The sequence below is a fragment of the Sarcophilus harrisii genome, chromosome 6 (genome assembly GCF_902635505.1).
Source record: "Sarcophilus harrisii chromosome 6, mSarHar1.11, whole genome shotgun sequence".
NCBI lineage: Eukaryota > Metazoa > Chordata > Mammalia > Dasyuromorphia > Dasyuridae > Sarcophilus > Sarcophilus harrisii.
In genome coordinates this window covers 208169747-208197247 of record NC_045431.1, presented here as the reverse complement: position 1 = coordinate 208197247, position 27501 = coordinate 208169747, and the positions used below count along the sequence as shown (strand labels likewise).

Genomic DNA, 27501 nt, shown 5'->3' with positions numbered 1-27501 from the left:
ATGCTATGATTGATAGAATGAGTACACAAGAAACCTCCAGATTCTAACACCATGGCATGTGTTGATTAAACTTCATTGACATCATTGATACTGATGTAATGTCAAACAACTTTTTTTTTTTAAAAGATAACTTACCATCCACTCTGATATGATTACATCTACTTTTTCAACAGGTAGATCAACCTCTTCAATTCTTCCTTTGACCAGAGTAATATTACCTTCAAGTCTGTTTAACCTATAAATAATTTATTATTAAGTTGAAATGTTAAACACATTTTGTAAAATTTCAAAAGACATAATAACTTTAACTTGTTTTGTTGAACTAATACTTGACATAATATAAGATCAATATATATAACAAAAAAATTCAGCCAAGGAATAGAATTATATCATATCAGAATATATTTTGTAGTGAAGTAACGCTATTTATTTTTTGAGCCTAAATTATACAATAATGTAAAACTGTTTTTAAAAAACTTGACATTTCTTTAACTGGATTGTTATGTAATAATAATAGCTTAAATGTATATAGTCCTTCAAGATTTAGAGAGCACTTTACATATGTATAAAGAGGGAGGTGTTATGACATAGTAGTAAAAGAACTAAACTGGACTTTTTTTCATAAGATGTAAGTTCAAGTCCTGGCTCCAACATTTATTAACTGTAATCATGGACAAATCACTTACTTCACTGAGTCCAAGGTTGCAACTGTAAAATGAGACTATCAGGTACATAGATTTAAAGCTGTAAGGGAACCTAGAGCCAACTAAGCCAAATCATTTATTTAACAGAAACTATGATGCTAAGAGCTGCACAAAGGCACATAGATTATAAGAAGGAGAAAAGGGACAGGAAGCCAAGTTCTCTGACTCCCAATCCATGGTCTTTCTTTTTCCCCCAGCGCTACTTCACAGAGCTATGACAAAATCAATATGTAAAACTTTAAAGCATTATGCAAATTTGAATTATATTTACTATCATAGTTGCTCATTTGAGTCTCACAATAAACTTCTGTAGAAAATGTCACTGTCTTCCTTTTACTCTAAATCTGTCTTCCTACAGAAACCATTTAAGCTTTATACAACTCTATTAGAATGCTTTTTCTTACATTGTAGATTGTTGTCTCTATAGCCTGAATCAGTCCTTCTGCAGCTTTTACTATTTGCTCTTAACTCTGCCTTTTCAGGCTTGTTGTTTTTGTCCAGTTGTTCATGTCAAACTCCTTGTGACCCCATCTATGGGGCCCTTTTATGTACACTATCTCCAGAAGTCCAAGTTTATTTTTATTCCTTCTGTGGCAATATCCATCTCATTTTCTACTGTCTCATTTTCCTTTTGCTTTCACTCTTCTATTACATCTTATGCAAGGAGTCCCATCTTCTCATTATACAAAGTATTTAAGTTTCAGCATCAGTATTTGACCTTCCAGTGAACAATGTGAGTTAATTTCTCTTAAGTAGACTCATCTGATCTCCTTACAATCCAAAGGACTCTTAAAAACCTTTTCCAGCCCCACAATTCCAAAGTGTTGATTCTGTGGCACTCAGTTTTCCTTATAGCTCAGTTCTCACAGCTGAACACTGCTAATTGGAAAAACCATAGTTTGATTACGAGGACATTTGTTGGAAAGGTGATATAATTTTTTAGGGTGCTGTGCACATTTGCCACAGCTTTCCTTCCAAGGAGCAAGTGTCTTTCAATTTTGTGGTGGAAATTGCTATCTGAAGTGATCTTTGAACCCAAGAACATAAAATCTCACACTGCTTTCATTTCTTCTATCTCTATTTGCCAGGAAGTGATAGGGTCATTTGGCAAGAACTCAGGTTTTTTTATATTGAGCTTCAAGCCAGCTTTTACACTTTTGAGGCTAAAAAAAAAAAAAAAAAAAAAAAAAATCTATTTTTTTTTTTTCAACATGAAACTTTTTCAGCTTTTTGAATAAATCTTTTCTCCAGACCAAAATTTTTTTCCTAACTAATTATGGTTTGGTCTCTAATCTTCTATTTGGTAAATCTATTCTGATGTACTCCAACTTGTCAATGTTATTCCTAAAATCTAGCCACCAAAAATAAAACATGAGATTTAGATGTGTGAAGAATAGAGTTCTCACTACTACAGAATTCAACTTTCAGTAATCCTGCCCTTTCACATGAATTCTACTGCTATAGTTCTAAAAGTTATATATAAATTGGGTTTGAGGTGAGAACCAGGACATGTAAGCAGAGATGTCTAGTAAGCTTATGAAGATAATTGAATTTATGGGTCTCAGCATGTAACAGAGCTAAAGACTAAACATCACAAAAAGAATATTGGCTTCGAAGACAAAAGATCTGGATCCTAATTCTGGATACACCAGTCATGAATCTATGGAAATTAAATCTTTGAATCTCTATTTGCTTATGCAAAATACTAGGACTATCTGCATTCTGACTCCAAGTCCAATATTCTTTCTAAACAAGAGGCAGAATAGTAGGCATTGATAATAATTTAAAGATGTGTAGTCAGGGTGGGGTAGGGACTTAAAGACTCTTTAACTTGATTAATGTGTGTGTATATATATATATATGATAATAACCAAAATTTATGTAATATGCAATCAAAAATGAAAAAAGTGAATTCACAACCAAAGAAGGAGAAAAAAAATTATTAGGAACTATTTCATCCAATTATATGCCAATAACAGCAACAGTCTAAATGAAATGAATTAATCTTCACAAAAATATAAAATGTCCAGATTAAAAGAAAAAAAAATAAAGAACTCAGAAAAAGAAATTGAACAAACTATAAATGAACTCCAAAAAGGAGAGAGAGGGGGGAAGAATCATAAAATAAAATTTTAAATGAATTCTATCAAATATTTAAAGAAAAATTACTTAACAATATTACTTGAATTGTTTGGAAAAAACAGGAAAAGGAGTCCTATCAAACTTCTTCTGTGACACAAATATAGTCTTAATATTTGGGAAAGTAAACTATAGACCAATATCCCTAATGAAATTAAATAATAAACTTAAATAAAATACTAGTAAGCCAAAGATATCAATGAAATAAGAAAAAGACCTAGCAGTACAAAAATTTTTAGAGCAGTTCTTTTTTGTAATGGTAAAGAATTGGTAAATGAAAGGGTATCCATCATTTGGGGAATGGCTGAACAAGTGACAGTATGTGAATGTGATAGAATACTACTGTGATGAAGAGAATAGTTTCAAAGGAAAGTTTCAAGAGAAACTTGTTTAAAAGAACAATTATAAACGATCTAATCAATATGGATCTAATCAACTGACTGGATGTGGTAGAGATACAGAATTAAAGAAGGAAGAGTCAAGGATGATTTAAAGATTATAAATCTTGGTTTTAAGGTATAAAACAATATTTTTAATAGAATTTTTTTTTTTAATTTGGAGGAAGAAAAGGTTTTATAAGAATGATGACAACTTCTGTCTTAGACTTTGAAAGACTTACAAGATATCCAGAAGTCCAGCAGGCAATGTGTAGCATTGTGCTTCAGGAGAACAAATAGAGCAGAATCCACAGATCTAGGAATTATCCACATTTAGACTGTACTATAAATTCATTAGGGGGGATAAAATAGCCATAGGAGAAAGAGAAGAAGACTCAGTACTGAGTTGCAAGGATCAATTATGATAAAAAGTGCCAGAGATAGATATGAAACAGCACAACGAGAGACAGGAAAAAACAAGGGGAAAATAGTGCTAACATAAGTCAAGACAGGGAAGATGAGAATTAAGGACAATCATGGGAATTAGTATATAAATATCACTGTTTTGTGGGATCACAAACCAGATTAGAAGGTGCTAAAAGTAAAAAGATAGCAAGGAAGTGAAAGCAGTGGATGGAAATAACTCCAGAAATTTGACAGTAGAAAGAAGGAAAAATAGTACCATAACTTGCAGGGATCATACACAAGGGGTCAATGAAAGAAAGGAAGGAAAGAAGGTGAATTCAAAGCAGGGGAACGAATCAGGAAAATGAAGATAAATGTAAGCTACAATGAGGACAAAGAATAGGTCTAATGAAGGAGACATGGAAGGATTTCAATTTCAGAAAGGATTTCAAAATTTAGTGTCATAGAATCTTATGATATTATAGTATAACCATCCCTATGAGTGAATAAGATGAAATAAAACTTAAAAGTACAATTGCTCCTACTGGCTCAACACCACAGATATCTGTAGAATTATTTTTCCCAAGTCAATAAAATTTTATTATTTGTGATGTTCCAGCCACTGTACTAAACAATGAGGATACAAAGAAAAGGCAAAAAACAGTCTGTTCTCAATGAGTTCCTATTAATCTTCCAGACAACATAACATAACATAATCTATAATTTTAATAGTTTCAGTAATCTCATTTTACCTTTAACAAAGATTCATTTCCAACAAAAACAATGCATGCATAAATATACACACACAAAGAATGTTTATTTGATTAAACCAATGCAATTCTCTGAATTTTATAAAAAGACAAAGCTATATGATGACCATATAATCTGAGTTCTAGTGATTTGTCTTTTGTTAAATAACAACTTTTATTGGACATACCATTATCATGGCAGCAAATGTTAAGGGGAGTGAAATTTATTACATAACAAAATCCTTATTTTTTCCTTCTTCCTTTCCCATTATCTATCATCTTTATAATCACTCAGTGAATGATTTCTAGACAAGAAAATAATTTTGTTAAAGTATTTGACATATAATGAAGAAAACATGAAAAATAATGGCAAGGCTATTATAAAAAATCATTTCCCACTGCAAATATTTTGATGTTTTCTAAAAGTTACAACATGAACTGTCAAAATCTTTCTTATTATTAAAATCTTCATGAACAACTGTTAAGAAGGAGGAAATTTTGTTAACTGTTTTTCATAGGCTGGAACCAGGGCATTCATAGCAGAGTAAATAGGACTAACTTTCAAGGGTTTATGATGATTTAATTAAAAACACTCAAGTCATTCGCAGAAATTTTCCACTTCTCAATTCTCTGTACCAGATATTGGCACATAAATTTATCATAAACTTTTTCAAGGTTAGAAAACTAATGCTTCTTACATGTAAATAACCCCACCTCAGGTCTAAGGAGAACCTGGGGATTGAGTAATCTTTTTAGTTCTGACCTTTTTTATTATGTCTTTCAAAGTAATTTACAAAAAACATGTCAATCTGGATGTGGCTCAGTTCTTCTAGTAGTATATCCAATTGTTAGTAATTAGACAAGATTTTACATTAAGACAATAGCTGATATTTGTAGGGTGATGCTCCATTCTTTCCTTACCACCCACATCTTTTTGTCAATGATAGTCACTGTAGAAGAAGAATGGAGTCACTTAGTGCTCAAAGCTGTTTTGTACATTTAGAGGCAACTAGGTAGCACAGTGGAGGGAATAGTGGGCCTGAGCCTCAGACACCTACTAGCTATATGACAAATCATTTTAATCTGTTTCCTCAGTTAAGTCTTCAACAATAAACATCTCCTTCCAGAGTTACTGTGAGTATCAAATGAGATAATATTTTTAAAGCACTCAGCGCAGTGCTTGGCACATAGTAGGTACTTGGAAAATGCCTCTTTCCTTTCCCTTTATGATTAACTAATAGTCAAAATTTTCCATGTTCAGTCTCTACATATTTAGATTGGCTTTAGACAATGAACAGTCTGTTACAGGACCAATAATGGAAATATTTCTAGAAGCTACCAAAACATGCAATATCCTAGTATATCCTTCAGGAAACCAAGTTTCCTTTCATGTTATGATAAAATGACAGAGTCAGACTTTAATTAAGATAACTTGAAAGACAAGAGATTTTTTGGCGCAGAATGGAATATGGGATCATTAAAAAATTAAATGTTGCTTTTTAAAGAAATAAGCTGTCAGACTAATAGTCAACTTACAATATATGATTTCACAGAGCAAACAAGGACAAAAAAACTTTTTACAAAATAAATTTTTGAACCCCTGTCTTTGTGTCTTTAATTCAATTCTGAGAAACATAGATTTTCAGAGTTGAAAGAGACCTAAATGGCCATATCCAATCCATGATTGTAAATGAGTCTCCTCTTCCATACGCCTGATGAATTAGCCTTCCACCTTTGCTTAAGACCTCTAGTAAGATGAGACTCAAAAGGAAGCCCATGCAATTTTAATATGGCTCTCTGTTTAAGAAGTTTTAGCTCATATTAAACACTAAATTTGTCACTTTGCAATCTCCACCTATACATTGTTCTACCATTTAGAACCAGATAGAACAGTTTAATTCTCCTAGGTGACAGCTTTTCAAATATTTAAATAGTAATACAGTAAATATATTACCTGTCTTCTTTCTCCCTGCAAAATTTTCCCAAGTTCTTCATCTCATCCTCTAGGGTCCCACACTAATCTGACTGCCCTCCTTCAGATTTGGAGAAATAAATTGCGTTTGAGTCTCAGAGATCTGATAAGATTCTATAAATTGCCCATGAATAATTGTGTTCTGTTGATATTAACATAATTTATAACAAAGAACTAAAGGTTTAAAATTATAAAAATTATCATACACCTTAAAAATGGGGCATAAGACTTCAACTACCTTATTATATCCATTGCTTGATAAAGTATTTCGGATTGATCAACTCCAATGACCTTTTTTGCACCAGCTTTAGCTGCAAACATAGAGAGAATTCCAGTTCCACAACCAACATCCAGAACTATCTGTAATAAAAAGAGCACATATTAGTATCTCTTTGTTCTAATATCTATTTCAATACTTTAAAAATTAAATGATTAAATGTTCAGTGATTAAATTATTAAAATGTGATTAAAAGAAATGATTTTAAATGATTAAAACAAAAAATTGACCAAGCAAAATGGGGATCCATTTTCAATTTATTCTAAGTAAAAATACTGTTATAGATTGGTTTAGATAAGTTCTTTACAAACTAATAATATTAAGAAAAAGAATACTCAAACAAAGCTAAACTCCTTATTAAATAATGATAATCTACTTGACCCTGGAGAAGAAATGAGATTTATACAGAGAAACAAACAATTATGGTATTGTTAGATTGCATATTTTCCCTGTTGTCAAATGTAGTTATTATAAGGTTGGTTTTCCTCAACTTTTTTTGTTTTTACAAGGAAAACATTATATACAGAGTAGCAGGGGAGCATATGTCCAGAAATGACTATGATGTAAAACTAAAAGGCATCAATGAATTTTTTTAAATGAAAATCTTGATCAGGTGCTATAAATAGGCAATGAGTGGGAATACCATTTGGTGTAAGGCAGAGCAACAAAAAAAACCAAATATACCATGAGTATCCACTATGTACACAGCAGAAAATTTTGGTACTTTTTAAATGAAGCAAACTGAATAATCAAATAAGTGGAATTGAAATGATTCAAAATGTTAAAAGAATTTCAAGCATGTTTTATCCATTACATGATTAAAAAAAAAATAATCACTTGCAATTATATTTTGCAGTTAGAAAGAATTGATTTGAATGGGAATATCCTTAACGATGAATACTAATCATGACTGTACAATAAAAATATTTTGTCACTTTATACTAAGTAAGGATAAAAAATCATACTATCTTCAAAGGAAATTTTTGAACTAATACATTTTTCAAATTTTTATCTTATAAAAAGTAAAAGCATGTTAGACTTAATTATGATGTTTTTAATCTAAAGTGACACAATTTGAAGATAAGGGTGCTGCTCTTCACTCTATGCTTCTCTGGTTCAGTGCAAAAGAGCTCTGAAAATTCTAGAGCTGAATATCCAGGTTCAAGCTTGATTCCTAAATGCTTCCTGCCAATAGGTCCTCGAAGAAGTAATCTTGTCTTTCTGTCACTTTGTAAAATGTTGGTGGCCAAGGTCCTTTCTAGGTCCAGAATATGATTCTATTATTCTTATTTGATTCCTCATTATACAGTAAGGTCATTTTCTCTACTCTGATTTCATTTTACCTACATAATTCCAACTTGCTCTCCTGGTCTGCCATTTTAAAGATTCACTAGCCAACACTAGAGAACACCTCAAACTGATCTTCTGCTTTTCCTAACATTAATTCCCAGCCATAGGTGATATCTGCCATCCACTCTCTTACTCTTGTCCCTGATCTTGTACAATTCAATGGTTTTTAGGCTGCTAAGCAATGATAAACAGTTTTTCATGCTACTAGTCAATCCTTTTTCTCTATTCTCATACATCTCACTCTTCATTACTTGAAGCAAATGTTACATATATTTTTTCTTTCTTTCCAAGTTCATAATTGCATCCCAATCCTCACTCTTATAGAAGATAACAATCATTTCTTCTTTCACTGAAAAAGGAGGCCACATGTTAGTAACTACTTCAAATTGCTCATTATTACCATTTATTCTTTAGTCCCTCCCTACTCCTTGCTAAAAGCCAATCTCATTTCTTATGGCATAGTCCAACACCTGGCTCCAGAAAGGCCTTCTTTTTCTCATATACATTCAACTTCTCACTCTCCACTGGCTATATTCAGTCTATAAACATACTATGTGTCAGACACTGTGCTAATAGCTGAGAATACCCCATCCCCTTAAAACACACACATACACACACACACACACACACACACACACACACACACACACACAGAGCCTCTGCTCTCAAGATGTTCCCAGTCAAAGGGGAAGATAATATATAAATAACTACATAAAAACATCTAGAAGGATAAAATGGAGATCTCAAAGGGAAGAAAATAGCATTAAGGGGTATTGGATAAGAGATCTGAAAATGAATTTTTAACAACAACTAAAAGTGTTGAACAGCATAAAAGAATTACAGCAAGAGAATGGCAATTTCAGAACATCATAAATGTACCAGGTTGGACAGCGCTCCAGGTCAGAGTAGCAGTAAATGGAACCTGACTTTTCTAAAGAAAGAGAATTATAGAATGAAATTTCAGTTGGAATGCAAGACAATATAATGCACAATCACCACTGAAGATAATACAAAAATGACTAAAATACTGCAATAGTAATAAAATATAATCCATGATATGTTTGTAAAGAGGAAAGGAAAAGCCAGTAAGATGCAAGATGTGCTATTTTTCAGTGATGTGCTATATAAGGCAGAGGTGTTGAACCTTCTGCCCAGTCCACATCATGGCTACAACACTTCCAAGTGCAATCCAAACCAGATAAAAATTTAATTGAAAATTATATTTTTTAAAAATGAAAATATAATAGAACAAGGATAACGTTAATATATAGTTTTCAAAGTCAGCATGTGGTCAAAAGGGTTCCTTATGTAGAGTTCAGAATTTTTCACTTCTATTTGAGCTCCACACTACTTACTGATTTAAGAGATTTAGTTCTAAATTCCAAGTTTTGGTTCTTAAAAATGACTCCAGAGGTAATTTACTTAAAGAGGTAATGAAATATATGAACTAGATATAAAAGGAGATACCATTAGAAGAACATAGGGGTAGCTAGGTGATGTATTGGTTAGAGCACCAGCCCTGAAGTCAGGAGGATCTGAATTCAAATGTGACCTTAGACACTTACACACTTCCCAGCTCTGTGACCCTGGGCAAGTCACTTAATCCCAATTACCTCAGAAGGAAAAAAAAAAGAACATGGAACACATTACCTATTGAATTATGGATAGGAGAAGAATTTATGAATAAATATGAGAGAAAAAGCATTGTGACATAAAAATGGATAATTTTGATTATATTAAATTAAAAAGCTTTTATACAAACTAAGACTGGAAGGAGAGCAGAAAAATAAGAAAAAATAAATTTGGAGACAATTTGTCCAAAAAAGGTCTTATTTCAAATATATATAGAACTTTGTCAAATATATAAGAATATATATCATTCCCCAATTGATAAATGAATAGGCAATTTTTCAATGAAGAAGACCAAAAGGAAAAAAAAAAAAAAACAAATAGTCAAAAATGCTCTAAAACATTACTGGTAGAGGAATGCAAATTCTCACATTTATTAGATTGGCTAAAATAACAGAAAAGAAAAATGACAAATACTGGAGAGGATATAGAAAAGTTGGGACATTAATACACTACTGGTGGAACCCTGAAACAATCCAGCCATTTTGGAGAAAAAAATTTGAAATTATGCCCCAATTGTTATAAAACTGTGTATATTCTTTGACCCCCACAATACCACTATTGGATCTGTTTCCCAAAATGATGAGGGTAAAAGAAAAATCACCTATATATTTGAAATATTTACAAGCAGTTCTCTTTGTGATAACAAAGAACTGGAAATTGAGAGAATATCCTTCAATTGGGGAATGGCTAAATAATTTGTGGTAATGAAATTCTATTATAATAGAATGCTACTGTACTATGAGAAATGATGAGCTGGTTGATTTCAGAAAAACATGTAAAGTCTTGCATGAAATAATGAAAAGTGAAGTAAGCAAAACCAAGAGACATATTCAACAACAATATCATTTGAAAAATAACTGTGAATAGTTATTTTGAGCACTATAAATACTCAAATTAATTACGAAGGGCCATGAATGAAGATGCTATCCACCTCCAAGGAAATAATTAATAAATAAATATAGTATGACTTTACATATTCTTATAAGTCTGTGTCAAATGGTGTAGGAAGGGAGGGTAGGAAACAGTTTAAATTTAAATTTTTAAAAAGAGATAATGATAAATTCCACAGAAAAAATTCACTGCTAATAAATCTTAGCTCTCAAAAATTCTATTACTATAACATACTAAGTAACTGTATTAACACATTGCTGTATAAAGCAACAAAGCAAGCAATGATAGTTGTCTACTATTGAAACATCTGACATTCATTGCTTTAATTTAATTCACTATATTACTTTTCTTACTCTCTTAGATAGCATAATCAGAATTTAAGAGGGAATGCTAAACTCCACAGAAAGAATTTTAATTTTAGTGCTAGTGAACTTATCTCAAGTAGATGGACAATTACCTAAAATTTACTACAAGACAACAATTACTTAAAAATCCATCAAACATTATACTTATGTAGCCTTTTTCCAGATTACTTACTAGTGTTTAGTTGAAATTGTCTAGCTAGAAAACAAAGGAATAATTTTACTATTCACAATGCAAATCTACTCTAGATTTTAAAATATTCTCTAATAATAAAACTCTAAAATATAAATTAAAATTCACTTATTCTAAATAAAAAATTATTTATTTAAAACATATTTTTAATAAGACAGCTTATATAATGAACTTGATAAAGAATAGTATATTGAATAATGATTGTACGATCACTTTTCTATTATCAAAATTCTGTACTCCAAAGCAGCAAATAGAATAAAATCTTAAATATAATAAGAGCAGGTAACATTCTGTGGCTTGAGCTACTTACCTTGTCTTTAAAAATATGTGGATTTTGGTATATAAAATCTCGATAGCTTTCTGTTCGTACTTTATCCTAAATAAGGAAGAAAAAAAAGTTGTATTTACAAAACAATCTGTTAAAAAAATTTTGTTGTTGGTTGAAGTGAAGACTAAAAGAAATTCATGAAGAATTTCAATACAAACATATGCCTGTACAGAAAGCTAAGTAAAATAATTTCTAAAAATAACATATAATAATAGAAATATACATGGCATTTTTATTCTGAGGAAAAGTCATTAATATTCAAATAACATCTAAGTGCTTAAAATACTTTTGTCTTAAAATGTATACTCACCTCCATTTTCTTCAAAACTCTAATTAATAATTCCTCAAATAGAGACTGGCTTCTATAGTAAAAATGTATAAATAACTTAAAATTTTTCAAAGGGAGGTAAAAAGGAAAAACGTAAATCAAGAAGCCGAGATAAAAAAATAAAAAATGATGCTACAATGCTTTCCTACACAAACCATTGATCAAATCCTATCTGATTTAAATCTTCTCTGCTAAGAAATAATGTTGAAGAACCCACCAGCACACTAATTAAAGACTAGAACTGTATAATCCACATTGTAAAATTCCACACTATGAAATTCACTTGATGACAGCAATCTTTCAACTCTAATACGTGACTGTGAGTACATTCCTGGCAGTTTTAACTTCATGCAGTACTAGCATGTACATTCCCCTTTAAAAACTGTCCAAGTGAAAACCCAGATTGACAACAAACTGGACAGTTTTTACTTGTATAGCCAAGGAAGAATAATGTATAAAAAAAAAAAAAACATAAAATAAAGGGGTGGACTTTTTTGGGATTTATTTCACATATTATCAGAGGGAAAGAATGGAATAGGATATGCATCTTAGAAACTCCTGGAAGGAAAGACCATTTTCTACCAATTCAAATTAGCACTAAAAACAAAGTGGCTTGTCCAGGATTATATAGCTGGAATGTGTCAGAGACAGGTCTTTATAACCTGGGGGCTGATCCTTCTCCTGCAATGCTACACTGCTTCTCACTGCAGAGGAATGAAGACAAAACTTTTCCTATATTGCTGTGTCAATGTATGATGTCACTCAGGTTCAAAGAGTAAACACCTTTAAATTGCTACTGAATTGTGGTAGTAGATAGAGGTAATGTTAACTTAAAGATAAATCTGTTTAACTATTGGACATCAAGAATAACAATCCATAATTAATGATTTCAAGTTTGGATTTGAATATTAAAGAATTCCTGGTGATGACACCAGTTAAATCCATTTCCAAAAGTTATTTCTATAAGAATATATAATAGTTTTGCCAAACTACTATTAACATATTTTCTCACAAAATTAAATAAAAACCAAACCAAAAAACAAACAAACAAAACCCAAGCAAACAAAAAGCTTTATATCTAGATATTAATTATGCAATACAAAAACTGTCAGTTTTTTAAAAACATATAATTTAAAATATTTAAGCTTTCTTTTGCTCCACTTACTATCCAACCAGTGAATGTGCTGAAACAAGCAAGCTCAAAAAAGATCAACATCAGTTAGGAAACCAGTCACCAATCACACTGCCTCAGCACTGCTCCAACTTAATCAATAGAACTCCAACTACTAGGGTAGCTATACGTGCGGCTGCTCAACTGAACTAGTCATCTATTTTGGTTTTCTTGATTTGTCAGTTTTCTGTCACATGAATTCACTCTTCTGTATCAAGAAGCTAAAGACACATAAATACATACATATATGCATGCCTCACATATATGTATATTTATAAAATATATTTATAAAACCAAATGATTTTTGTTTTGTTTTTAAAGAGAAACCATTCAAAATTAGTTTTTACATCCTATTTCTGAAACTTGTAACAAAAAATAACAGGAACATTAAATACAAAATACCAAAGAGGCAAATACATCACACAGCCACTCAGCAATTATGAAATACTACAAAATGGTAAAAATTATGGCTCTAGTAAAAAGGGGTAAGAAATAACACACAGTATTAAGATGACATGAGACTTTTTCCTAAAATAATTTAAATAATGAGGTAAAAGTAAACTTAAATGGCAAAAACAATTCCTAATTTAAATTTTAGTTATACAACTATAAGCATTTCCAGTGATTGTGTTTTTAGTAATAGGAATAACCTCATCTTTTACTTTTCTGAGGGGGAAAAAAGTTGTCATTACCTCTGCTTTCCTCTCTCCTATACATCAAACAACCTCTTTATTGAATTCATTTTCATTTTCTTTGCCCTAGAAGCTGAAAAAAATTCTAATTCCTGTCCTTATGCCCTTGATTCCATCGTCTCCAATTTCCCTCTTCCTAACCTTCCATTTTTTGTTATTTACTGGTTCTTTCTCTGATGCCTCAAAACCAGGGTGCTCTCATTCTTAAAAACAACAAAACTTTTTCTCCTGATGTTACCATCCTGTCAATCTATTGCCCTATTTTCATCTAGCTTCCAGGAAAAAGTTGTCTATCTCCATTGCCTCCATATCCTTAGCAACCATTCACTTCTCAATCTTTTAATATACGTGGTTTCTAAATGCCAGTGAACTGAAATTCTTCTTTCCAATGTTACGATTATTTCTTGATTGCTAAATGTAAAAAAGGTCTTATTCTCAGATGATCTTTTATCTCTCGAATCACCCCCACTCCTTGGATGTTCTTTTCCTCCCTCACTACTCTTTTCTGTTTCTCCTCCTATTTGTCTGAGTAGTCTTTAACAGTCACCTCTGCTAGATCATCATCCATCTACTGTTCCTAATCATGAATGTTCCGCAGGCTTTGTCCTAAGCAGTCTTTGTTCTTTTAAATACACTATCCAGTTGATTTCTTCAGATACCATTAATTCATTACCTCTGTGCACATTAACTTCTAAAACTCTGTAAATTGCAAAACAATTCAATTGCTAGGAGTCTTCTCATTAGAAATTTTCTATACCAACGAAATAATAGGTCTGAATCAAAAAAAGGAAATTCTCTCTGATGAATTTCAGACCATGAAATGTTGTCTGTAAGGCATCTTCCCCTATCTTAGCATCTCAAAATCAACACCATTAAAAAGGATAAAAGAATACAATTTATCAAACTCTTCTTCAAAACCAAGCACTCCTCCAAATTTTCCTACCTATTGAAAGTCAGATTCAAATTCACAACCTTGTAATGATATGGTCATGCTCATTTTTTCATTCTCCCACAACTTCCACATAGACAATTGGTTACTAAGTCTTGATTGTTATCTCTACATTTTTTTCACCTTTCACATTTTTCACTGAACCCACAGTCAATAGTCCAATTCCAGTTCTCAAAATTTCTTGTTTGGTCTATAATAGTTTCCTGATTTTATCATTCTTCCAACCTCTTTCTCTCTTCAATCTGTTTAACATTAAAACTGACCCCAAAATCTGTACTTCCTAAAGTACAGCTCTAATCATATCATTTCTATGTGAGAGAACCTTCAGTTATCTCACTAGCACTTTTACACTAAAACAATTTTAAACATTTTAAAGCTCTGCAGCATTTGGTCCCTTCCTATGTTCACAGACTTCTTACTTTCCTTTAGAGACTACAATTCAGCCAAACTGTCTACATGGAGTGGCCAGAATGGACTTTCCACTGCTGCTTTTGTGTCCAATCCCAGGCTTTCCCAACAACAGAAAAGCATGTCCTCCTGCTGTTTCACCTATAAGAATCCTGAGCTTTCCAGGTTCAGCTCAGCTACCAACCAGAGGAAGCTATTATTGACCCGCCTTGTGGCCATGGCCATATACTCATTCCACTGTTTTCAGGTTGTGACTCCTACCAAATTTAAGGTCAGTCAAGGGTTTTATTAAGAGAAGGGGTCTATTACACTAACTGATGCCGAGTGAAATGAGCAGGACCAGGAGATAATTATATACTTCAACAACAATACTTACTATATGATGACCAGTTCTGATGGACATGGCCATCCTCAGCAACGAGATCAACCAAATCATTTCCAATGGAGCAGTAATGAACTGAACCAGCTACGCCCAGAGAAAGAACTCTGGGAGATGACTAAAAAACATTACATTGAATTCCCAATCCCTATATTTATGCACACCTGCATTTTTGATTTCCTTCACAAGCTAATTGTACAATATTTCAGAGTCTGATTCTTTTTGTACAGCAAAATAACGTTTTGGTCATGTATACTTATTGTGTATCTAATTTATATTTTAATATATTTAACATCTACTGGTCATCCTGCCATCTAGGGAGGGGGTAAGAGGTAAAAATTGGAACAAGAGGTTTGGCAATTGTTAATGCTGTAAAGTTACCCATGCATATATCCTGTAAATAAAAGGCTATTAAAAAAAAAAAAAAAAAAAGAGAAGGGGTCTATAGGCTAAATTAGACTATCACAGGGGTCTACATCTGAAAAAAATGCTGGTGGCAGCAGGGGTGATTGTTGAGTCATTTCAGATATCTTGGGCAATTCTTCGTGACCCTACCTGGAATTTTCTTGGCAAACACATTGAAGTGGTTCGCCATTTCCCTTCCAGCTCATTTGACAGATGAGGAAATGGAAGCAAACAGAATTAAGTGACTTTCCCAGGGCCACACACAGCTAGTAAGAGTCTGAGGCCACATTTGAACTGACAGAGTACTCCCAACTCCAGTTCCAGCACTCTATCCACTGCTCCTCCAACCTACTCTCTCAAAAGGTAAGACACCCCTATATCATGACAAGGAGAGAGTGCAAAAAATTCTATACTGAAAAAAATCATGGACCTCTGAAGTAGTAATTAATCACTAAAAGACAGGGTCCAGATGTTTCAATAGCTGATTTATGGACGGAGACAAAACGCAAGGTCGCTTATATGATTTAGCTAAAGACGCATAAAGTGATCAGGGATGGAGAGGCAATGATCTGGATCAGTGGAGGATATGCTCATATTTATAAAATCACAGATCTATTTGGGTATCTAAGCATTCTCTATATTCATTTATTATTCAATAGGCATTTATTAAATACCTTCTAGGTATACTTCCTAAGTTCTGGAAATACAAAGTCAAAAATGAAATAGTCCCTGTCCTCGAGGAGTTTATATTCTATTATGAGAAACAGTACAAGAACTGATGCATATACACAGAAAGTAAATATAAAGTGATTTTGGTGGCAAGTGTTCCAGTCATTAGGGAGAAAAGGACAAGGTTTTATAGAACCTTGGTTCTACAAACCAGAACAAGGTTAATGTAGAAAGAGCTTCTTGAGCCATGATCTCTGGACTATGAAAGGCATAAGAAAAATCACGCCAGAGGACTGGTGAATGTTGTGTCAATTTTCAAAACAGGGAAAATGAGAAATGGTATTCAAGCCATGAATTGCGAACTTGACTCTAAATGACAAAATTATATGATACATTATTTAAAAGATGAGTTTGTTTTTTTTGTTTTTTGTTTTTTAAGAATACTTAGAAAAGGGGGGGCGGAGCCAAGATGGCGGAGAAGACACACGCGTCTTTCTAAGCTCTTCTCTTACCCTCTTTATCAATAATATATCAAGCCTCAAAAATAGTCTTGACTGCTACAATGAAAGATAAGAAGTAGAACAACTCACCAGCGAAAAAATCTGCTAGTCTCCCAAAAAGGTTGGTTCCGGGGCCAGGGGAGATCAAGCAGACTGGGAGAGAAATTAGGTTCCGAGGAGAGTCTCAAACCGAGGGTGAAGGCACTAGATCTCAGCAAAGCGCAGCCCCAACCCGCAGTAAGGGGCTTTCCTTGGGCAGTTGTGATCCTGCACGGAGGGACGAGCCGGGTTAGCCTCCAATCTCATGGGGGAGCCTCGCTTGGGGCCATAGAGCTTTTTTTTCCAGGGCCGATTTGCATCAGGCAGAGACGCTGGGCAGAGTTTGTGGCTGTCAGCTTCATGCGGTCTGAGCTCAGCTGCTAATACACAGTCCCACAAGAGGCTCCGCCTGGGCGGTGACACTTCACCACTTAGTCTCTAGCCGAGGATAATCATAATCCACCTAGCCCTACTAAGCAGTTTGATAGCTCGCCAGTGCTGAATCCACCTCCTGTTGGGGAAGGGAAAATCCTCACCCAGAGCACTCCCATACCTTGGAGCGGAAATCGGTTTACATCTCTCCCTATTCTGCAGAGGAAGCTGGTAACCCCTTGCCTAGGAGACCTACCCTAAAGGCTTTAAAACATGAATATAAAAGATGAAAAGAACAATCGACAGCTTCTATGCAGAAAAAGAGCAGGTCAGCAAACCTGAAGACCCTCAAACAGCAAAAATGCATCAGACTGTCCTCCTTACATAATGCTCTCATAGAAGAGGCCATTAAAAGTCTCAAAAGAGAGTTAGAAGATAAATGGGAAAGGAAAGAGAAGCCTTACAAGAGAGCAACAACTTCCTGAAATACTAATTGAAAAATAAAGAATTCACTACAAAGTAGGATTTGTGATTTGAAAAGACAAAGAACTCAAGAAAGTAGGATCCATGAATTGGAAAAGACAAAGAACACCAAGAAAGTAGGATCTGTGAATTGGAAAGAAAATAATTCACTAAAAAAAAATTAGTGAAATGGAAAAAATCCACAGACCAAAACAATACATTCAAAACCAATTGGACATATACAGAAAGAAGTAAAAAGCTATTGAAGAAAAAATTCTTTAAAAATTAGAACTGAACAAATTGAAACTAATGATTCATTGAGACAGCAAGAATCAGTCAAGCAAAACACAAAAATGACAAACTGGAAAAAACCACGTAATTATCTACTTGCAAAACGACAGACTTGGAAAATAGATCTAGGAGAGATAATCTGAGGATTATTGGACTTTCTGAAAACTATGATGAAAAAAGAGCCTAGATACTATTTTACAAGAAATCATCAAAGAGAACTGCCCAGATGTAATAGAATCAGAAGGTAAAATAGGCATTGAAAGAATTCATAGAACACCTTCTGAAAGAAAACCTAAAATAAAACCCCAAGGAATATTGTGGCAAAATTTCAGAACTATAAGATTAAGGAAAAAATTTTACAAGCAGCCAAAAAACCATTTAAATACCGAGGTGCCACAATAAGGATCACCCAAGATCTGGCTGCCTCTACATTAAAGGAAAGAAGGGCCTGGGATATGATATATCCGAAAGGCACAACAACTTGAGATGCAGCCAAGAATAAACTACCCAGCTAAGTGAGCATTTTCTTCCAGGAAGAAGATGGACATTTAATGAAACAAATGAATTCCATTTGTTTCTGAAGAAAAAACCAGAACTAAACAAAAAAATTTGATCTCCAAGAATAGAACTCAAGAGATGCAGAAAAGGTAAAAATAACTCTTGAGAATTGTATTTCTGTTGTGGATATACAAAAAGAATACATGTATAATTTGATTGTACTGATATAACATAAAAAGGGAAGTAGATATGGAAAAGGGATGATGGCAGAATAAGGTGGGAAGGAGGGATAAAAAGAGGGGAACCACATCCCACAAAGAGGCTAAGGAAACTTATCATATCTGAGGGAATTTAGAGAGGGGAGGAACATTGTGTGAATCTTACTCTCATCAGAGTTGGCTCAAAGAAAAATAATTGACATTTGTTTTAGAGAAAATTCTCTCTGCCCATTAAAACGGGGAGAGGAAAAGGGAAAAGAAAAAGAGTAATAAGGGAAGGAAGGGGAAAGACTCAAAGGGGAGGGAGGATTATAAAGAGGATAAGATACGTGATACAAGAGGGGACATAAGTTTAAAAGGGGAAAGAAGGGTTGGGAGGCAAGAATAAGTAAAGCACAATCTGGGGTTATTAGGATGGCAGGAAATACAGATTTAGTAATTCTAACCGTAAATGTAAATGGGATGAACTCCCCATAAAGAGGAGGCAGATAGCAGACTGGATCAAAAGTCAGAACCCTACAATATGTTGTTTACAAGAACACATTTAAAAGCAGGGGGATGCATATAGAGTAAAAGTAAAAGGCTGAGCAAAATCTATTATGCTTCAGGTGAAGTCAAAAAGAGGGTAGCCATCCTTATCTCAGATCAAGCAAAAAGTAAAAATTGATCTAATTAAAAGAGATAAGGAAGGTAACTACATCCTGCTAAAGGGTACATAAACAACGAGCAATATCAATATTAAACATATATGCACCAAGTGGTATGGCACTCAACTTCCTAAAGGAGAAGTTAAGAGAGTTGCAAGAAGAAATAGACAACAAAACTGTAATAGTAGGAGATCTCAACCTTGCACTCTCAGAATTAGACAAATCAAACCACAAAACAAATAAGAAAGAAATTAAAGAAGTAAATAGAATATTAGAAAAATTAGGTATGTTGGATCTTTGGAGAAAATTGAATGGAGATAGAAGGAATATACTTTCTTCTCAGCAGTTCATGGAACCTATTCAAAATTGACCATATATTAGGACATAAAGACCTCAAATTAAATGCAAGAAAGCAGAAATAGTAAATGCTTCTTTTCAGATCATGATGCAATAAAAACTACATTCAACAAAAAGTTAGGGGAAATAGACCAAAAAGTAATTGAAACTAAACAATCTCATCTTAAAGAATGATTGGGTGAAGCACAAATTATAGATACAATTAATAATTTCACTCAAGATAATGACAATGATGAGACATCATACCAAAATTTGTGGGATGCAGCCAAAGCGGTAATAAGAGGGAATTTTATATCCTTAGAGGCTTACTTGAATAAACAGAGAAAGAAAAGATTAATGAATTGGGCTTGCAAACTAAAAAACTAAAAAAGACCAAATTAAAACCCCAATCAAATACTAAATTGGAAATTCTAAAATTAAAAGGAGAAATTAAAAATATTGAAAGTAAAAAACTATTGAACTAATTAATAAAACTAAGAGTTGGTTCTATGAAAAAGCCAATAAAATAGATAAGCCTTTGGTAAATCTGATTAGAAAAAGGAGGGAGGAAAATGAAATTAGTAGTCTTAAAAATGAAAAGGAGAACTTTCCACCAATGAAGAGGAAATTAGAGAAATAATAAGGAGTTATTTTGCTCAACTTTATGCCAATAAATTTGATAACCTAAGTGAAATGGATGACTACCTCCAAAAATACAGACTTCCCAGACTAACAGAGGAAGAAGTAAATTGCTTGAATAGTCCCATTTCAGAAAAAGAAATAGAACAGGCAATTAAACAACTCCCTAAGAAAAAATCCCCAGGACCAGATGGATTTACATGTGAATTTTACCAAACATTTAAAGAACAATTGGCCCCAATGCTATATAAATTATTTGATAAAATAGGAATGAAGGAGTCCTACCAAATTCCTTCTATGACACAGACATGGTACTGATACCTAAACCAGGTAGGCTGAAAACAGAGAAAGAAAATTATAGACCAATCTCCCTAATGAATATTGATGCTAAAATCTTAAATAAGATATTAGCAAAAGACTACAGAAAATCATCTCCAAGATAATACACTATGATCAAGTAGGATTTATACCAGGAATGCAGGGCTGGTTCAATATTAGGAAAACTATCAATATAATTGGCCATGTCAATAACCAAATTAACAAAACCATATGATCATCTCAATAGATGCAGAAAAAGCATTTGATAAAATCCAACATCCATTCCTATTAAAAACACTTGAGAGTATAGGAATAAATGGACTTTTCCTTAAAATAATCAGCAGCATCTATTTAAAACCATCAGTAAGCATCATATGTAATGGAGACAAACTGCAACCATTCCCAATAAGATCTGGAGTGAAACAAGGTTGCCCACTATCACGTACTATTTAATATTGTATTAGAAACGCTAGCTATATCAATAAGAGCTGAGAAAGAGATTAAAGGAATAAGAATAGGCAATGAGGAAGCCAAATTATCACCTTTGCCGATGACATGATTGTATACTTAGAGAACCCCAGAGATTCTGCTAAAAGTTATTAGAAATAATCCACAACTTTAGAAAGTTGCTGGTTATAAAATAAACCCACATAAGTCATCAGCATTCTTATATATCACTAACAAATCCAACAGTCAGAGTTACAAAGAGAAATTCCATTTAAAGTAACTACTGATAATATAAAATATTTAGGAATCTATCTGCCAAGGGAAAATCAGAAACTTTATGAGCAAAATTACAGACCACTTTTCACACAAATTAAGTCTGATCTAACCAATTGAAAAATATTAAATGCTCTTGGATAGGGCAGCAAATATAATAAAGATGACAATATTACCTAAACTAATCTATTTATTTAGCGCTATACCAATCAGACTCCCAAAAACTATTTTAATGACCTAGAAAAAATAACAACAAAGTTCATATGGAAAAACAAAAGGTCAAGAATTTCAAGGGAATTAATGAAAAAAAAATCAAATGATGGTGGCTTAGCTGTACCAGATCTAAAACTATACTATAGAGCAGCAGTTACCAAAACTATTTGGTATTGGCTAAGGAATAGATTAGTTGATCAGTGGAATAGATTAGGTTCAAGGGATAAAACAGTCAACAAATATAGCAACCTAGTCTTTGACAAACCCAAAGATCCCAGCTTTTGGGATAAGAACTTACTGTTTGATAAAAATTGCTGGGAAAATTGGAAACTAATATGGCAGAAACTAGGCATTGATCCATACTTAACGCCGTACACCAAGATAAGGTCAAAATGGGTTCATGACCTAGGCATAAAGAATGAAATTATTAATAAATTAGAGGAACATAGGATAGTTTACCTCTCAGACCTGTGGAAGGGGAAGGTTTTTATGACCAAAGCAGAACTAGAGATCATTACTGATCACAAAATAGAAAATTTCGATTATACCAAACTGAAAAGTTTTTGTACAAACAAAACTAATGCAGACAAGATTAGAAGGGAAGCAATAAACTGGGAAAATATTTTTACAGTCAAAGGTTCTGATAAAGGCCTCATTTCCAAAATATATAGAGAATTAACTCTAATTTATAAAAATCAAGCCATTCTCCAATTGAAAATGGTCAAAGGATATGAACAGACAATTCTCAGATGAAGAAATTGAAACTATTTCTAGTCATATGAAAAGATGCTCCAAGTCATTATTAATCAGAGAAATGCAAATTAAGACAACTCTAAGATACCACTACACACCTGTCGATTGGCTAAGATGACAGGAAAAATAATGATGATTGTTGGAGGGATGTGGAAAACTGGGACATTGATTCATTGTTGGTGGAGTTGTGAACTAATCCAACCATTTTGGAGAGTAGTTTGGAACTATGCTCAAAAAGTTATCAAACTGTGCATACCCTTTGATCCAGCAGTGTTACTACTGGGATTATATCCCAAAGAGATTATAAAGAAGGAAAGGGACCTGTATGTGCACGAATGTTTGTGGCAGCCCTTTTGTAGTGGCTAGAAACTGAAACTGAATGGATGTCCATCAGTTGGAGAATGGCTGAATAAATTGTGGTATAGAAAATTATGGAATATTACTGTTCTGTAAGAAATGACCAACAGGATGATTTCAGAAAGGCCTGGAGAGACTTACATGAACTGATGCTAATGAAATGAGCAGGACCAGGAGATCATTATATACTTCAACAACAATACTAGATGATGACCAGTCCTGATGGATCAGGCCATCCTCAGCAACAAGATCAACCAAATCATTTCTAATGGAGTAGTAATGAACTGAACTAACTATACCCAGAAAAGAACTCTGGGAGATGACTAAAACCATTCCATTGAATTCCCAGTCCCTATATTTATGCACACCTGCATCTTTGATTTCCTTCACAAGCTAATTGTACAATAATTCAGAGTTTGATTCTTTTTGTACAGCAAAATAATGTTTTGGTCATGTATACTTATTGTGTATCTAAGTTATATTTTAAAATATTTAACATCTACTGGTCATCCTGCCATTTAGGGAGGGGTGGTGTGGGTAAGAGGTGAAAAAATGGAACAAGAGGTTTGGCAATTGTTAATGCTGTAAAGTTACCCATGTATATATCCTGTAAATTAAAGGCTATTAAATAAAAAAAAAGAAAAAAAAAAAAAAAAAAAAAAAAAAAAAAAGAATACTTAGAAAAGACAGGTGCAATTACTCATGGCTACCATATCTGTATCAATATCATGCCAGATGAGTCTCATTTACTTTTTGACAGAGATATAAAACTGGAAGATGGCTATATAGCATAACTAGATCTCCAAAAAGCAGTCTAATAGATTCTTTCATGCTATTCACGTGGACAAGATGAAGAAATGTGGATTAGATCAGAAATGTCATATATGCAACTATATCACCAGCCTGAAATGTAATTAGAAATATTTAACAAAATAAAAAATACAATGGAACATAAATGTTGATAATGGGATTTTTAAGTCAATAAGTAATCTTCAGGGATCCTGATATATGGCTTTTGTAGTCCTTGCTTTTCTGTGAGTTTGATATCACTGGGTTAGATGATACTACAGATGAAGTTAGAGTTGGTGACTGATGGGATCTTAAGAAGAGTTATTAAATGTGTCAATAATAATTTAGAAGATCTATAATAGTGGCAATTTGTCATTCTATATTGCTGAGCAATTTTTTAATGATTTTGATGAAAATATACTTTCTATAAATAATAGATAATAATAAATAAAAATATAATATGATAATTTTTAATAATTTAATAATAATAATACAACTTTCTACAAATAATAAATATGTAGATGCCACAAGCTGGGAGGGTTTACATGTAGAATTATAGGGTCATGTTCTAAAAAAACTCTCAACAAATTAGAATAATGAAGTACAGCTAAGATCTCAAATGTATAATATGTGGGGGGAAGCTGGACTAAGCTTAATGGGAGTCAAGTCTGCCACAGAAGATGAAAAGTTATTATGATCAGAGCAAACAAAGAGAGAATTGGAACACCAAAGAAAAAAAGTAATAGTTCCAATGTACTCTGCTCTCATCATCAGACTACAATAGATTATTAAAATGATACATTAAAGAAGTTTATTAGCAATGTAGCATATCCAGATATGGATAAGAAGGATGGTAAAGGTGCTGCAGATAATATTATGTGAGGACAGGTTAAAGAAATTAAAAGTCTAAGACAAATGACAGGAAACTATAGAAGTGTTAGACCCCAAAAGGCAAAACTGGAAACACTGAGGTCACAAAGGCACAGAAGGAAAATCTTCCTAACAAGAGATGTCTTAAACTGCTTTGGGTGGTAGCTTGCTTTTTGTTCCTGGAGTGGAGGTCTTCAAGCAGAAGCTGGATAATCCCTTAGAAACATGCTGTATAATGCTGTTTTTATTCAAGTACAGATTTCAATCCTACATTACCTCTGGGACTCTTCCAACAATATGACTTCTTAACTGCATGTTCTCTAAGGTCAAGAACTCAGTATAGTTGGATCTATGCATTCTGGGAACTTAATGCAGGGTCGTATATATAGTAAAAACTTGATAAATATTTAACTGAAGCCCAAAGAAAAGTTCAATGTCTTAGAAACACATTCTCACTATATCTCAGTTTCTTCAGTAGAATCATCACGCAGATCCTGTCTCCTATGAACAGCTGTGTCCCCTGGTTCTGTTATGGCTTCTTTTCCTCTCATCTCCTCTGATCTCATCAGTCTCCAATGATTAAGCTATCATCTTTATGCTAATGATTCTCAAATCTACATATCTGGTTTTCATATTTCCAAATGACTGTTAAATATTATTTCCAAAAGAATATCTCACAGACAAATCAAACTCAATGTGCTCACAATAGAACTCATCTTTCCCCTCAAACAATCTGATATTTCCAACTTTCCGATTTATGTCAAGAACACTATCACTCCTCCAGTCACCCAAGTTTGCAACCCAGGAGTCATTCCACACTTTTCACATTTCCTCAACTACCATATGCAACTGGCTGCCAACTCTTGTCAATTAGACTTCCACAACACCTACTCTATCAGTCGGTCCCCTTTCTTTAACTCACACAGTCACTACCCTACTCCAGATACATATGACCATCCATAGCCTGGACTAGAGAACTAATCTCCTTATGCTTGCCCTTTATTCAGCTTCTTCCCTCTTAATCCATCCTTCACATAGTTGCCAAAGTGATATTGTGGATCACACGTCTAACCAGGTCACTGCTCTGTTCAAGAAGCTTCAGTGACTCCCCATTACCTCTAGAATAAAATATAACCTACTCTGGCATACAAGTAGGCAGTGTTTATTTTATTTGTGTGTCCAAGGTGTAGTACAGTACCAAGACAACAGTAAGCACTTAATAAATGTTTGCTGAATGATTATTAAAGTCCTTTACAAACCAGTTCCAGCAGATCATTTCCAAGTGATGAAACAATATCCCTGGAAACTTGTACTCCAGCCAAATGAGCCTACTTGATGAATCTCTGTATTTCCACCTCTGTGTCCTGACACTATTAGGCCTAAGCTTAAAATGCCTTCCCTCCTCAACTGATCTCTTAGAAATCCTCACTTCCTTTAAAGTTCAGTTCAATGGCAATTTCTTTCAATGTACTTTCCTGATTCCTGACCATGTGCTTCCTTTTACTGGTCATATAGTTTGATTTAAAACATGTTATATTTATTTAGTTGTATCTCCCCCAGGAAAATGTAAATTCCTTAAGAATAGGTACTGTCTCACTTTAGTATTTGTACCCCCACTTCCAAACATAATGAATAGAGCTTTAATAAATTCTTGTTGACTAAAAATAAATATAATGGAACTATAGAGAATAGGGTGGAAAGAAACCAGTTAATCATAGTGAAACCATTTTATCCCTAACACATCCCATTTTAATATAACAGTAGAAATGCTTGCCTAAAGACTCCTAATACCAATAATCACATTTTCTCATGAATTATCAGTTCCAAAGTTGTGATAATAAACAATTCATAAAAATGATGTAGAACTCACTAAAATGATTTATTGATTCTAAGAACCAAAAAATTCTGAAACCTGAATCGTCTGATTTGGGGAAGCCAAATAAAATAATCCTTTAAGACGGACTTGGAATAGAAGTATTATAACAAATAATAATAATAATAATAATTAAGACAACATCTAAATTTCACCCAGGAAAAGATCTAAAAATCTTAACATTCTTTACATTAAAACTCTTTTTATTACATTTTCTGGGAATTTTCAATTAAAAGCAAGGTTTTTGAATTTTAAAAAAGCAACAGTATCACATTTTGACAAAATAGACATGCAACAAGAGATATGTCCAGAAATTTAGACATTAAAATTAAGAACACTAAATAATGTAGTGCAAAAGTGAAGTTGATCTAGACTTCAAATACCTGACTAGCAAATTTATACAACTATGCAATATTATGTAACTGAAATGTAGAAAGGATGACAGAATGTTATAAATTTCTAAAATTTTGCATAAATGTTGAAAAATAAAAATTTGGTGGAAAAGAATTATTTTTGATCCACTAAAATAAAACTAGTGTAACTATTTAGAATTGCTTTTCTTTTTTAAACCTAAGGTAAACCACACAAATTAACTGTTTGAAAGAAGACTAATATTAACACCTTTTCTCCTTAAAATTTACTTTTCAAAGAAAAAATTAATTTCAAAATAATTTAAAGGACATCATTGCTGTTGAAATCATAAACTGCTTTTATTCTTTGGCATTTTTATCCCAAAACAAGCTATCAAGTATCTTAGGGGTTAAAAATGCAGCTATACTAAAGCATATTTATAGAGAGAGATGAACCTGCATCATTCCATTCTTTTACCAACACAGATTTGACGCAATTTTGTTCCCTTCTAACCTTTAGCATCTCTTCGTGTATCCCATAATGCCCATATGAGCTGAAATAAACACCATCCTCATCTTCATTAAGGTCTGCAATGGTAGTGGTGGATGACGAGTTGGTTCTGACATCTGCGTTCATCACGAAATCCTGTGCAAACTGTCTGTAATCAATTTGAAACATACCCTTGAGACAGGTTTACTGGACCATGGACAAGGGAAAAAGGTTGGGGGGTGGGTGGAAGTGGGTGGAGTGAGGAGTGCACCAAGCCTTGACTAGAGCAAAAATCAATCTTAAGCATTTGAAAGCCCCCTCTACCCCTTCTTGTCTCAGAAGTAGGAAAGAACACACTAAGCTGTCTTTTTGAGAATCAGCATACA

General features: G+C 33.2%; 1 protein-coding gene across 1 annotated transcript in view; it reads right to left on the bottom strand.

Moving 5' to 3' along the window:
- Positions 1–27501, bottom strand: part of PRMT3 (protein arginine methyltransferase 3) — a 148547-nt gene that overhangs the window by 102163 nt on the left and 18883 nt on the right. The window contains exons 7-10 of the mRNA XM_012552526.3: positions 27140–27284; positions 11362–11427; positions 6585–6706; positions 136–235 (exon numbers count right to left, since the gene is read on the bottom strand). Coding sequence (XP_012407980.1) covers positions 136–235; positions 6585–6706; positions 11362–11427; positions 27140–27284 — 433 coding nt within the window. The remainder of the gene's footprint in view (positions 1–135; positions 236–6584; positions 6707–11361; positions 11428–27139; positions 27285–27501) is intronic.